The 15,755-nt window shown below is 43.8% G+C and overlaps 1 protein-coding gene across 1 annotated transcript in view; it reads right to left on the bottom strand.

Moving 5' to 3' along the window:
• Window positions 1-9,207, bottom strand: part of ZNF704 (zinc finger protein 704) — a 92,942-nt gene extending 83,735 nt beyond the window's left edge. The window contains exon 1 of the mRNA XM_068186123.1: window positions 8,474-9,207. Coding sequence (XP_068042224.1) covers window positions 8,474-8,749 — 276 coding nt within the window. The 5' untranslated portion in view covers window positions 8,750-9,207. The remainder of the gene's footprint in view (window positions 1-8,473) is intronic.
• Window positions 9,208-15,755: the final 6,548 nt, after the last annotated feature.

Here is a 15,755-nt window from a genome sequence, read left to right as displayed (position 1 = left end):
CTAGGAACTGGAGGAAAGGAATACTTTACCCTTTTTGGAACTGATGAAACATAAACTCCACAAACTCTGGTTTGTGGCACATCCAGTGCCCAGGCACAAAGCGCTCTATGCTACCCATGTTGCTGCTTCAGCAGATGGACCTACCAGCATGGAGAAAGAAATACCTGCAAGACCAAGCACTTCTCTCCTGCTCTAAAAAAGTAGGGACAATTGTCTGAAACAGTGTTGGTCACACATGTTGAAGCAAAATATTACTGTAAATCCTTAGCAACCACCAATTCACCTTTATTCATTTCACTGCTTTTTTTGTATAGCTCTGTAAACCAGATGTGAACAGCTTTCCATGGCCTTATGGATCACCACTGACCTAGACCTAAAGGCAGCAAGGACTGCATCACAGTGCTCTCTTTAAAGTATTTTAAAGTAGAAAAATCAGATATTTTCCTCTGGAGGTACTCACATTTCTCATCACTGCATCCTAGAAAGAAAATTATTGAGAAATAGGAGGTAAAAAGCATTTTGGATCCAGTGAATTTTTTTACGCCATTTAAAAGGGATATGCATATATACATAAAAGATCAGGCTGGCTCAAATGTTTATCTTGCCAGCTTTACAAAGTCCAGTTTATAGAAGGTGATTGTACAATTTGCTCTCTATGTCAGTATGATGTAGGCATCAGCCACCTTATCTGCTGAAGCACAAAATAAAATTTAAGTAACCATCCAATCTTGACTGCTTGTTTTAACAGCACTGCCCATCTAAAGTTCAAATAATCTTTCATCCACCATGTAAAACAATACATGAAAGATGGTAAAACACTGTAATTTCACACATCAGTATCTGATCACTGAGGCATTTTACTTTCCCTCTGATTCTGTGTTTAGTGATCATAACAGTCTTTTACAATTATTAGGACCACTATTGAAATGGTTTTAGTCTACTAGTATATTTATACTTGTGTTCAGTTAATTGGGCTGAAATCCTAAATCTGTTTAAACTAGCAGGACTTTTCCATTAATTTCAGCTGGGTCAGGATTTTATGGAAATTAGACTCTGTATGCTTTGAAAAACACAAGTAAAAAGATCTGTATTTTTATTCAAAGTTCAAGCAACAGAAGTTGTTCAGTTTCCTGTCTTCATTAGTTTTGTTGTCAAACAACAAATACCACCCACACATGTACTTTTTAATACAATATGACAAATGACACTGCAATAATCATTTGAGATTGGAAAGTTTGGCAAGATGCCAGAGTAGTGAAAGTGATCCTATCACAGATTGTTCAGCAGCAGCAGTGGTAACATTAAATTCCTGTGTGCTCTGCTCGGCAACATGCTACAGTGAAAAACATGAACACAAGTTCATGAAATTAAAGCTGATTCCCAGAGGAGCTAATGAACATTCTTTTCATTCACCTTCTATTTCCTGTTCAATTTCTGAAAATAAACAAAAACACTTAAGAGTTTCTCTTTTGACCTATTGTCCTTCTGTAGTCTTTGGGCTGGCCTTAAGCTGCAGTATTAGTCAAGCTGCTCACTATTTTTAGAAATAAGCATTTCAATAAATCACTTGAAAGTATTATAAAGCCAATGTGGACTCATTCTGAGGGAATTAAAAAAAAAAAAAAGCATCATTGCTCAATCCACACAGTATTTACAAAGCAGACATCAGCAAGGACCAGCATGCTCCTGGCTGGCCAAGCAGCCAAGCAGCCAAAATCTCATCTTTGAGGCACCGATTTATCCCACAGTCTAGTAAGAGCTCCCCAGTGCTCTTGTAACACTGGCATTTCTAATCTAGCAGCTGGAAAAACAGAGTAGGACTTGAGGGTTCGAAACTGATTTACAGGATTCTTAGACTTCTCTGTAACCTTGGGTCTGAAGAAAGCTTGGAAGAGCACAGGATCAACAAAGGCACAGATGGTCTGTGCATCTGCACTTGTCACAGGACACATTACAAATGTTAATTACCAGCCCATGAAAAGCACTTTCTCAATACTTAGTTTTCAGATGAAAAAAAAAAAGTCACTTCTATCTCCAAGGAAGAACCAAAGAACTACAGGCTGGCTGGTCATCCCCACCTTGACCCCTGGGAAGGGATCACAAAACAGGGAGGAGTGGGTGATAAACCTGACAGTCATGCTGCCACCCAGAGAAACCTTGACAGGTTAAAGAAATGAGCCAACAGGAACCTCAAGAAACCCAACCAGGCGAAATGTGAAGTTCTGGACCTGGGGAGGGACAATCCCAAGCACTAGTTTGTGCTGGAGGCCATCCACTTGGAAAACAGCTTTGTAGAAAAGGCCCTGGTTTCCCAATGGACACAAAGTTGAACAGAAGCCAGCAGTGAATCCTTGTGGCAAAAAGCTGAACCATGTCAGGCACTGCATTAGACAAAGTATTGACAGCAGGTGGAGGGAGGTGATCCTGCCCCCTCTACTAAGGCACTGGAGAGGCCACACCTGAAATGACAGGTTCAGTTCTGGGATCCCAAATACAGGAAAGACATGGACATACCAAAGAAAGTGCAGCAAAAGGCCACCAGAATGATTTCAACATGGAGAAGGCTTTGGAGAAACCTCATTACAGCCTTCCGGTACCTCCAAGGTACAAATGAGGGAGAGGGACTTTTTATATGGGCAGACAGTGACAGGACAAAGAGCGATGGTTTTAAAATGAAAAGAGGGCATGTTTAGAGTAGCTGTTAGGAAGAAATTCTTTACTCAGAGGGTGGTTAATCATTGGAACAGGTGCCCAGAGAAATGGTGGATGCCCCAGCCCTGAAGTGCTCAAGGCCAGGTTGGATGGAACTCTGAGCAACCTGGTCTAGTCAGTGAGTGACATCCCTGCCCATGGCAAGAGGCTTGGAACTAAATGGTCTTTAAGGTGCTTTCCATTCCAAACTGTTCTATGATTCTGTGATTAAAAGACTGGATTATCTCTCCTATGAGGAGAGCTGAGACTCTTCAGCCAGAAGAGAGGGCTTAGGGGAATCTTTAAAATGTCTAGAAACACCTGAATGGAGAGAACACAGAGCCAGACTCTTCTCAGTGCTGCCCACCGGCAGGACCAGAGGCAACGGTCACACACTGAAATACAGGAGGTTCCCTATGAACATCAGGAAACACTTCTTCATTGTGAGGGTGACCCAGCAACGGCGCAGGTTGCCAAAACAGGCTGTGGAGTTTCCCTCCTTGAAGATATTAAAAACCCATCTGGACATGGTCCTGGGCAATCAGCTCTACACGACCCTACTGGAGCTGGGGGATTGAGCCAGGTGATCTCCAAGGGTCCCCTCCCAACTCAAACATTCTGTGACAGAGACTGAGCAGCACATCTCTATCCACTAGTATGTACTGAATACCTGAAGGCTGTCAGCTGATCATTCTCAACTGACCTCATTCTGGACCAAAAAGAATATAGCAAATAAAGATCAGAACTGTTAGTGGCTTCACTTTTACATAGTTACAGTTTTCTAATACAATTCCTTTTAGAGGCAAAGTGGTCTTGTGTGTGTCCAAACAACAACAACAACAAAATTATATTAAAAAATTCCCAGAAAATTAGTCCCATTCATTCTTTATTAGGGCAGAGTGGGCAAAAAATACTATCTTATTTTCTCACCACCCCCAGCTCTGCTTCCAGTAATCCATATTATGTATAAACTTATAAAATTTTTGAAAAGGAAGGAAAGAAAAAAATCCTAAGTCTAGCCATGAATATGCCACACCAACTTCACTAGACAGGTTTTCACTCAAGAACAACAAGAAGCCAAACAAAGTTTGAAATTTAGAAATTACTTAACTTTATCTACTTACAAATATATGGCTAAGCTGCTGGTGTTTATCTGCCTTTCTCATCTCACCCTTTAGTTGTTCCTCACAGCCCATCAGTGTCCATTCATATCTCGTGTTACTCTTTGTAGAATTGGGCAGACCAGGATTATGCTTGTTCTGAGTTTGTACACAGCCTAGCCTAACAGGCTCCAAGTTCAGGACATGAGTTCTGGTGTTCTAATAACTAGCAGTATTTATAAAAATAACATTATTATTATTAGTCTGAAAGGGAACATTTTATTTTCCACTTAAGTTCATTATGTGTCTTGCAAGGTCTCTCCTCCACTACGCAAATCTGGTATTTGAAGCTTGTATTTTGCAAATTGCCTCTGAAAATACATTTGCACGCACACATGAAAGTGAAATTAAATAACACTTGCTAATCAAGCAAGAAAATACACTTTTTTTTTGTCCACAATGAGTATGTAGCCCATTCAAACAACAAAGCTGAAAGTCTGATTAAAGGACAGCAATGAATTCACACCTGGCTTTAGAAAGAAGGAGCAAAAGAGAAGTGAGTGAATTCAGGGCAGCTGAATAACACATGACTAAAAGGCAACTGATTTCTTCCACACAAGCTCTAAAGATTCTTCTGCATCCCATATATCATACAGATGTCTTTATCTTTAAAAAACAACAAAAAAGGGTGAAAAAATCAACCCAAAGCATAACAAACCACAAAAACTGTGGTTTTCATTAACTCCTACCAATGTCTGCCATCTTCACTGCAAAACCTCTGGATCAGACTTGTACACACTCCTTACTTTGCACCTGTCATAAATTTCACTTCACAAGATGGGTGAAACTGAGCCCAGTGTTAAAGTGTAAGCATGAAGTTAAAGTCTTGTTTACACTGCTTGGGCTTTTGTATTCCTCTACCATCACTGCGCAGCTCTCTAGGCCTTTAGTTTTCAGACTCTTCACCTGATCACTTTCCATCATTTTGGGAGCTATGTATTTGCAGGACCAAATCCACTTGTGGGAAATTCAACCTTCTGAACTAAAAAGAGGTGCTCACAAACAAGCCAGTATCTGGAATGGGTAATTCCATTGGTGAGGAATAGGTGCAGCATCCATAGTCAGCTGGATTAGGAATGTCCTGTGCCCATACTCTCAGCCTGGGGACAGAAATTGGGCTGCAAATAAACTGGCAGTTCAACTGGGCTGAATAGAAGAAAGCACCAACCCCTTTACTATTCGTAACAGCAGAGAAAACATTGCAACATGCTGGCATGTTATCACAAGCCCATGTTCACTACTAGCCCACATTCTCTATCTCTGATGGTTTACAGACAAATTAGCGTAATTCTGCTACTTGCAGTGGGGTTTTCTTCTAAGTATCTGATAAAGTCAGCATTGGAGACTGCTGATGGACCCTTCTTCAAAACTCCTTTCCTCATCATCAAACTCAGCAGTTTCCACAGACTGCATTAACCCCAGCATGGTACTAACATGGCTGTGATATCTGAACTAGGCTGCATACATAAGATGAATTAAACAGGACTGCAAATTAACCCATGCTTCAAGACAAAGTACTAGCAATTACACTATTTATACTTTTTCATCTCATTTTAAATGGCTGAAAATCCAAATGCAGCCAAAGCAAATACAGGCTGCACAAAAAGGTTTTCACGTGCAAAATGAGTCTGCATAATCAGCATCTTGGTGCAATTTGTTTCCATATAGAGATTAATGAACTAGTTCTGACAAAGTAAGAAAACACAGCACTTCTCAACAAGGCTTTACAGGCTCTCCAAGCCACTCTGGCTATTCTGCCATTACCCACCAGCAACACACAGCATACTCATGCCTCTTCCAGCATGGTAGCAGAGCAGGGAGGAACAAGCAACAAAAACATTCTCCACTGCTCACCTCCTGGACAGCTACCCAGCTACAGCAACATAAAGACCCAGTTTTTGTATCTTCCCCATGACCACACGTCTCTCTTTTTTGTCATATATGTTCTCTCTTTCCATGACTTCAGAAACTGGAGAAATAATATTTATCTTTATAAGGTACTTCATCCTCTCTATCCCCATGCTTGAGAGTGAGGGTCAAAACTAGACTACCAAACATGCAGCCACAGAGTGGACTCCTTTCTGGAGCAGAGGATATGGCTGTAAAACCTGATAGTGCCAGTACTTTGCTGATTTTGAGTAGTGGACCAAATTCTCAGGCACCTTTTAACAATATTAATTCCATTGCTGACCCTATGATGCTTTCATCCATGTATCACAGGCAGTCCATAGAAGTGACTTTGTCACAAGCCCCTGAAACCTCTAGCTTTGAAATGCCATTCCACCCAAGGGCACAGACATCAGGTGTACATGTGAATACACACCGGAACACTGTGTAATGTTTCTTAATTGCATTATCCAGATAGCATACACTGCAAAACCCAGATCACTTTGCTTTCAAGTCCAAATAAATTCTGAAGCTCTTTAGGATTTCTCTTACTATGAAGGTATTGGTCAATGCAACAATTTATGCCATCTCTCAGGAGTGAACACCCCTTCAATACACTTTGCTCCCAGTCCCCAATTCAGAAGTCCATGTCTGGGAGTCATATGCTGCTGACTCCATGTCACTTTTCCATTTGGAAGGAATTCCAGCTGACAAACCACAACCAGATTGTGCCAGTCCTATTACCTTCCCAGTGCTTTGCACTTGGACCTCAGTATTCATTTTATGCCTGCTTCTCTCATTAATAGGAACATAACCTGCTTGGAAAACCCACCTTTCAACACACTCAGGGCCACATACCCAGAGCTACTTTTGGGAAACACCTTTGCAGTTCAGTCACTTCAGGCTTAAAAGCACCCAGAAACACAATGCCAAAGGCAGAGAAGTTTAATCTGTTGCTTTAAAATTACTTGGAAGAACCCTCCCATTAAGCTTTGAGAACTCCCACACTAACAATCTCTAAATAAATACACAGAAACCAAAGGTAATTTATTTACTATGTTAAATTTTAAGCCCTCCAGTTTATAATACTCAAAAGTATAAACAGAAAAAGCAGAAACCTAGCAGGTAATGACAGTTAGAAACATTCCTCCAGAAGGTAAATTATGTGCACCTGGTTATCAACAGTGACTTGACAGTTTACTATGTACACTAAATGTAGCCTAACAGGCATTACTACACTCATCTCACCTGTGAGGTAGATTTACTATTCAAGGAAGTAAATACACATGCACAATGCTTTTGTATATATGCATACTCCTAGGTGTAAGGCAGAAATACCAGCAACCTCTAACAGTCCTACTAGTTGAAAGCATGTTGAGGGTTGACAAAGAGGACAGTACACACCCATGTTATATGCAGATTATACCAGTGTAATCCAGTTATATTTCAGTTCATTGTGCTCCACTTGAAAATTTCACTCTTTTTTCCTATTAGCTACACACAGGAAGTTCCTCTAAGCCTCCTCTACCACTTAAGACCTTCATTTCTAAGGGGAGACTTATGGGACCAGAAGCCCATTATGGTGCTCTTCATCCTAAGGCTACCATTCAAGTCTCAAGCGCTGGTTCCGTAGCAACAAAGTTGTTTCAGCCTGTCAGGCCTCAGTACCATGGATGGTCTGACCCAGACACCACAACCACAACTCATGGCATTTGACAGACTCAGTGAAGAGCTACAATCCGATGACCCAGCTGTGTCAGACTGATTCTCTCAGTGCTGTAACAAAACTGCTCTGAAGTAATATGCAGATAACTTGCATTTCTGCTGCTATTTTCCTTTATGTGTTGTTTGTTTTGGATTTGTTTCCTTCTTTTTCCTCCATCTGTGGATACAGGAAAGACCCCAGTGGTAATACAGCACTCCTAACTATCCAACCCTGAACTCCTATTAAGTAAGAATTATTACCTAGATTGGAAAAAAATAAAAATCAGTTCAAATGGGTACCCTCTAAACTTTCATACACATTTATTTTCCATAATCAGTGCACATCTATGACACAAATCCTCTATAGTACCATACACAGATTTAATCCTACTACCCCGGTTATCCCAAGAGAAAAATAATTACAGAAAACGCTTCATAATAAAATCATTAAGCCTAAATCTGTGGGATCTCAGCCAGTGGGTGTGTTCATCAGGTTGTTCCAAACCGCACCGATTTCAGCGCACTGCCCGCGCACGCTTCGATGGGATTTGATTCGGGCCTCTGCACAGAAGGGCTGCATTCCTAAACTTTCCACAGGTCGCCCACCCAGGCCTCCTGACCACGGCCACCCGCGCTCGCAGGAGCCCTGCGCGGCCCCGGCAGCTCGCCCGCCCCGCAGGCACAGTTCTCCGAACACCTCTGCGCACACGGCCGGGCTGAACATCCTTCAACCCCCGCCAGCCGCGCGCTTCAGCCAAGTCTCCGCTGCCAGTGCTCAAACTCCTTCAGACGCCGGTGGCTCCCCACGCCCCCCGCCCGCTTTTAGCCAGCCGCCCCCGCCGCCCGCTTCGCCTGGGACTTGCTGAGGGCCGGCCTGCCCGCCCGCCCGGCGTCGGAGTCCCCCGCAGCCTCCCGGCGCCAGCCCGCTCCCAGCCCCGCCGCCAGCCCCAGGCCGCCCCCAGCACTCGCCGGCCCGGCCCGGCCCGCCTCACCGGCCCCGCACCCCCGCCCCGCTCCCTCCCGGGACGCACCTTAAAGCTCCCTCGGAGGGGGCCCTTGCCGTGGCCGGCCAACGCCGGGGGGGCGCTCCCCAGGCCGCCTTCCTCCTCCTCCTCTTCCTCCTCCACCTCAACCACAACGTCCTCGTCTTCGTCCTCTTCTTCCAGCGCTGCAGCGGAGCCCTCCCGCCGGGGCGGCCTCCAGGCGCTCTCGGGTTTTGGGGGCCGGACCGCGTCCACCTGCGGCGCCGCCGCGCTCAGCCGCCGGCTGCCCATGCTGGAGCGCTTGGCCAAGCGCCGCGCCTGCATGGTGCCTCCGCCCGGCCGGCCCGGCCCGGCCGCCTCCCGCCGCGCTCAGACCGGGCGCGGGCAGCGGCCCCGCCGAGGTGCCCAAGGGGCGGCGGCGGCGCTCACCGGGGGGCGGCGGTGGGTGTGTGCGGCGGGCGCGCCGCGGCCATGGGGGTCCGCGACCGCGGCCAGGCGGGCCCGCAGCCGGCGTGGCCGCCCCGCCGCTCGCCCACCTGCTCCCGGCGCCCTCCTTCTCCGCCGCCTGCCCGCCCGGCCCGGCCCGGCCCGGCCCGGCTGTCGGGCGCAGCGCGCGGTCCCCTCCCGCTCGCTCTTCCTCGCCGCCGCCGGTCCCCGGCGCCAAAACCCGGACTGGATTCCCTCCGGCCGCGGCTCCGCCAGGCGCGGGCCGCTGGGGCCGCGCTGCCTTCGCCGGGAGCCGCGGGCGGATTTCGCTGCCGGGCAGGCCGGCCCCCGCCGCCCACCCGCCTCGCCCGGGTGCGCCCTGCCGGGGGAGCGGCGCGCCGGGCCGGCCCTGCCCGCCCGGGCTGTGCTCACACGGCAGGAGGGCCAGGGGCGCCCGACACGACATTTCGGTGCTGCAGCGTGTCCAGAGAAGGGCAATCAAGCTGGAGAAGGGTCTGGAGCAAAAGTCCTTTGAGGAGGGGCTGAGGGAGCTGGAGTTGTTTAGCCTGGAGAAAAGGAGGCTCAGGAGGGACCTCAGTGGTCTGTACAAGTCCCTGAAAGGAGGTTGTAGCCAGGTAGAGGGTGGCTTTTTCTCTCAGATAAGCAGTGACAGGACGAGAGGTAAAGTCTTAAGCTGCGCTAAGGGAGGGTTGGGTTGGACATCAGGAGGACTTCCTTCATTGAAAGGGTGTTTAGACATGGGACTGAGCTGCCCAGGGGATGTGGTGGAGGGAGTCGGTGTCCCTGGAGGTGCTTAAGGAAAGACTGGAAATGGCACTTGATACTGTAATTTAGTTGACACGGTGGTGTTCAGTCATATGTTGGATTCGATGATCTCAGAGGTCTTTTCCGACCTAATGGATTCTGTGACAATCCCCACCTGCAGGACAGGCTGCAGATTTCTCGGGCCTCAGTAAAATAATATTATTTCACTTCTCCCCCCTGAAAAAGAGAAATGGGGGAAAATGGAACTTTTGAAGAAAAAATACTGAAATGAAAAAATTTGGTTTATTCAAGATCAATAGTTGAAGCAGTGGTATCTATACCCTGTTGAGAAGAAAATTATCTGGGACACTTAGGGAAATAATTTCTCATTTAAATTATGTGCTTAAAGCTTTAAAACATCTTCCTGAAAAGCTTTATAAAAAAAATTTAAATAGTTTCCAAACAGTCTGAAGTTACTGTGGCCAACATTTAAATTTGCTACAGGCTTCTATGCCATTCATTAATGCCTCCTGAGATTGAATTATACTTAAGGTTGTCACATGCTTTTCCTAAACTCTTCTTCTATAAGTCTTAAGTCTGCATTTACATGTAATTTTTGAGCCATATGTATATCCTTTTCCATCTACAAGTGAATTACAGTCATTCCCTTCTCAGTGTTCAGTACTTTTCTCCCTGCACATTCTGTTCTAGAGACCTGCCAACAGGCCAAATGTACACATATTGTCAGCATGGGGCCAAGCTTCAACCTAGGTTAATTCATCCCTTTCAAAAAGTAGTGTTTTTTTTTTATTCTGGAATATAGCATACAGCATTTTTTAGGCAAGAAATTATACATAATACAGTACCCATTCTTAAAGAAATACTGAAGTTACTTTTCATGTCAAACTCTTTAAGTTGTTTGAATTCTATCAACCCTACCCACAAACCAGTTGTTTGTATTCATTATTTCAAGGTTCCCACAGATCTGGGTCAAGATCTGCAACAAAATTGCTGGCAAATTCTGGCATATCCGGGCTTCCAGCATTATCACCCCACCCCTCCAAAAGTGTCTTTTCCAGATGTTTTGACTGTGCTTTGACCAGTTGCACTGCAATGTCATCTCAGCCCATCTCAGCAGAACAGCAGCCAAAACTCCTGGTACGTGCTGCCACAAGATGTTCTTTTTTCCTGCCACTACATGTGTACTTAGCTTCTTGACACCTGGCTGATTGGATCAGTCACAGTTTTTTGAAGCTGATGTTGCATAAAGGAGAGATCTGTGGAGGAAAAAAAATTGAGAACAATGATTTTTTTTGGTTTTGTTCCTGTGCTGAATGTTCAGATTTAGAGTTAAGATTTGACATAATTAAGTTATGCTTAGGTTTTAACTTAAACATGAATTTCAACATGAATCTCAATGATAGTCATAGTTCCTTATACCTTAAAGGCATGGAAATAGAATCATTCCAATACCTCCTAGTCTTCAAATTATTTGAAATGATTTTTATCATTTGAATACCACCTGAATCTGTCATCTTTCCTAGTGGCCTGTGTTTACAGTTACCTGAATTATAATTGTGTTACTAAGGGTCCCATTCCTATTTGCCACATACTGGGCTATATACTAAGCGACTTCCTTAACTTTTTCAAAGTCCTGTATGTTTTAATTGCAGCAAAACAAGAAACAAATTTAGAAACTATATGCAGCAAGTGTGTTATCACTGAATTGGATTATATGTGCTAGCATGAACACCACAAATAACAGAATGGAAACCAAAGGATCTCTTGCAGAAAACAGTGGTGATAAAGGATAGCTGGGCTTGTACATGCACATCTGTTAACTCCCATGACAGCTCACACTTCAGCCTCTCTTTCAACTCCCTATTCAGCCTTTTTGCCAGGTTTGTTCTGGGACTTGCTGTAAGGTACAGCTAACTTGACACCTCTTGCCCCGAGGTTTGGTAGGTGAATATAAAAGCAGAGCTTGTTAACCAATTATCAGGCTTTTAGCTGTCAGTTCAACAATTGTTTCAAGAATTACTTAGCTGGGTTCTCTGGTTTGGGAGCATGGTGGCAGGAGGCAGAGAGGCTCAGGCAGGTTCTCAGGAACATACAGACCATCCCAGGCCTGCCTGTAGGAGGATGCTCCATCCCCCAAAATGCTGCCTCTTCTCCACAGGACTCTACCAGATCATGGCCCATTAGATCTCAAAGCACAGCAGGACAGCATGTGAGCCCTACAAGAGTTGGTCAGGGTGACAGAGGAAATTGTAACCAAATTCTGGTGGAGGGAGAGGTGCCAAAATAGTTTTGGGATCCAGAGGGAATGACAATCCAGAATTCACTAGGCTGATGGCCAGGTCAGTCCCAGGAAGGGGTTTAGAGAAGACTGACTTTCCATTTGTAATCTGAGCTGCTAATGTTTTTTACTCACATTGGGTTATCAAATGCAATGAGAAGCCGGTGTTGACAACTCTACAACAGATTGGTTAAAGATTCCTAGCACTTCTCGGGCGAGCCAGATTGGAGCTGTAGTAGGAATAACTTCTCTCACAATATTTGATACAAACAAAAGATAGAAATGACTGTTTGCTCCATTTCTTCCAGTCTGCCTGACTTGCAGTATGAATGAAGCTGAACCTTTGCTGTCCTTCCAATGCTTCCCAGGGAAGCTAAATTGTGGAGGAAGTCAGGGAGTCCTAGATACAGTCGTCTTCTATATCTTTACATTCACAAACAGTTAAGAGTCAAACACAGGTCATAATCCACTATCACACATCAACATTTTTTGCCCAGGACTCAGTTTTAGCACTCTTGGGGTGATCTGCTGAACAATTCTGGCTCATAGCCATGGCCTGATATCAAGTCAATTCTTGTGATATGTGGGGTAATACAGTATCACTTAGCTCAACAGAGATATCTTCATGATTGTACCACAGCATAATATGCCTCTAATGCAAGTACAGGCTCTGGGTGGAATAAGAGCTGTTTGCATGTCAATGATTTCCAAGCTTATTAAAAGTTAATGTGCACATCCACACTCCCTTTGTGTACACAGCTCTCCAACACAGCAGAATTGTTTCAGATGCTTCTTTGCCTGTAACCTTAACAATCAGTTCATACTTCCAAATATGAAATTTCTCTCTAAAGACATATGAGATAATTTGAACAAGTACATATAAGCATATATATCTCCCTCTAGAAGTTCTTCTAGAGCAAGTGAAGGTGAATTACATTGACAGCTTTTCAGTTCATCTTGAATAATTATTGTCTAACTTCTTTCAGTATACCCACTCAGCAGCCCTTTGCACTAGCTACAGAAAAAAAAATCTGGATTTCCCTAGCACTGTCTTAACTACTCTGTGCTGATTAACATCAGGTGGAGTTGTCTTATGACATATATTTTTCACAAACATTTCATTTAGTCCATTGTTCAGTTAAGTATTCCTCGAATTTTTAATATAATTATTTACTGATCTGTTTGACATTTTGTTCTATTCAGCAGCTGCTACTGTGATCATGACTGCAGGCAAAGCTTGCCTGACATCACATCAAGGGAACAAGTTCCTTTTACTTCAAAAAGCAGAGATTTTTCTGTAATGCTGAAGAAGGCACTACTCTGTAACCTCCCTGCTCGCTGGTCTCAGAACTGCTTCCACCAGGGACCATCACTCAGCAATGCAGCTTCCAGGAGGGATGAGCACTAACCACAGCCAATAAGCACTAGTTCGGGTGTGCTTTAGTTTGCCTCATAGGAGCAGGTGGCTACATCACAGCAGGCATTTTATTGGACCACCCTGAATCCTGCCTCAGCTAGTTCTCCTTTTATTTTTTTTCTTTTACTTTCTTTTTTCCATGCCTTCAATGAAAGAATACATTTCTTGTTATTTTCTTTAATATCTGAATAATTTTTCCCCTTGTCCATGAATGCCAGCTTTTTATCACTAGAGGCAAGATCCCCCCTGCTCCTGCCTCCTCCCAGACTGATGCTATACTTCAGTTCTTGCCTTTAAAAAATCTAGCAGCAATACAAAACAAAAAAACCCTCCATTTACGGCACATTTAATCACTTTTTTTTTTCCAAATATAACCTAATCAAAGAGTCATTCACTTTTCACTTTTTAGTGTTCAACAAATGTATTTGTTTGAGCTCTGGTATTCAAACCAACATGAGCACTAACTGTGTGTGTGTTCCACTTTCCTCATAATCCCAGGCATTTGAGCCCCTGCCAACTTCTTTATTCGGGGACCTGCCTTCTCCACACTCCCTTTGTAAACTTTGCATTTGTTTTGCTTTCTAGTGATCACTGAAGTTCTCACTCCAGCTGGGAGGACAGCCAGGCACCTTCAAGAACAAGGGAATGATTGACAATATTAGGCAGAAAATTGTCTACCAGATGCTGCTCAAAAGGAGAGGTGGCAACCTTCCGACCTCCTTCTCAGTACGCGAAATCATCACTTCTGTGACACGCCTCTGCCCCACTTGTCAGCTGAGTGGGGAGCACAGGGTCACTTCTGCGTCTGGCTGTTGTGCAGTAAAATGCCACCCTGCAGACAAGGCTGTGCCTTCCGCGTGAAGGAGGTCCCAGTGCCAGCCATGTGTTGGAATGAAGTGGAAAAATTCACCAGATATTACACATTACTTTTCAGTTACCACCCTGAAATACTGACTAGGTCTGAATAACCTTACTGGTACAGAAACAAAAGGAATTCCAGACAGTCCATCCTCGGACTGTGAGAGGATAAACATCAACCAGACCTGTACGGCTTTTTAAAAACCCCTCCCCAGAGGTCTTCCTGTTGCCATTAGTACTTTAACACGATTTACATGTTTATGTCTCTTAGAAGGTTTTGTTCCTCCCCTGAAAAAAAAGGTCAGCTCGCTGGAGTTTCATGCCAGTGCTTATACAATGACTATGGTTCCCCTTTTTACAAATTAACTAGACTGAGAAAAACAAAGGGATGAACTTGAAAAAAGTAAGACTAACATTTTCCTACTTAATTAGCTGACTGAACATGAAAAAGAAAGCAAGCAGAGAGAGAAAACACTTTTTCTGAAGAAAAGCAGTGGAGGACCAAAAAACCCAAAGAGTCTATACTAAGGGCAGACACACAAGACACACAGGCCTCTGAAATGCAAATGTTCGAGCACAAAACAGAAATAACCATAGCTGGGGTTTTCTTACACTCAGAGACACATGCACACACAAAGCTATTTGAGGAGTTTCTATGTTGTTTGTGCTCATTCATGTGAGGTAACAGCAATGTGTGTGAATAACAATCCCTGAAATGACACCAGAATTAAAGGAAGGATATAGGAAATGAAAGATGATAATTGAAATGCTATTTTAAGCAAATTTATTCATTAATTGTCTTAATTCAGGTGGAACTTCCCCTGCAAATTAGCATGTCAACTTCCTCTTTCTCAGTGAAGTGTCAAAGAACTCAGATTGATTCTGAAAGTCAAAACTGAATTTGCAGAGGTAGCAATTACAAAGGAAATAACTAGCTTTTTCTTTCAAAATGAACAAATTAGATCAGGCACTCAGAAAAACATAAATATTACAGGACCCATAAAACTTATTTCAGACTCACTCTTTACATGGAAGCTCCTTTATAAATCTTGCAGAAGCAAGGAAAAAAACCTACATAACTCCAAGTCAACACCAGCAATAAAAATATTTACACCAATAAATTAAGCAATTTTATTTTTATCATCTTGCTACCTATCCTAACATAGTATAGTTTTATTTGCATAAATTCTTTATCTTGGTGATGAATACTTTCCTCTGAAAAAAGGTACTCCACATTTTTTTACTTGCATACCACACTGACAAGGCTCCAAGTAAACACCACTAACCAAAATTTAAGGGAAACACCAAATAGCCAAATAGCTTGTGGATCACCCACACCTCAAAGACTCCAACATCTATCAGCTGCAAGCCAGTTCACTAGCTGAAGAGGTAGGAGACGTTTTCTGTGTTGAACATGTTCCTGTTTTCTAGTGAGTGCAGTGGTTCATAAAAGCTAATTTTTGGTGCTGGTGGAGTTTTTTGTTTGGTTGAGTTTGGTTGAAAAAATGGAAGTTACTCTAGAGTAACTCCTCGGGAGTGTCCAGAAATATGGACAGTTTTGGCGG

The sequence above is a fragment of the Anomalospiza imberbis genome, chromosome 1, assembly GCF_031753505.1.
Source record: "Anomalospiza imberbis isolate Cuckoo-Finch-1a 21T00152 chromosome 1, ASM3175350v1, whole genome shotgun sequence".
Classification (NCBI taxonomy): domain Eukaryota; kingdom Metazoa; phylum Chordata; class Aves; order Passeriformes; family Viduidae; genus Anomalospiza; species Anomalospiza imberbis.
This window is presented reverse-complemented; position numbering and strand designations above follow the sequence as displayed.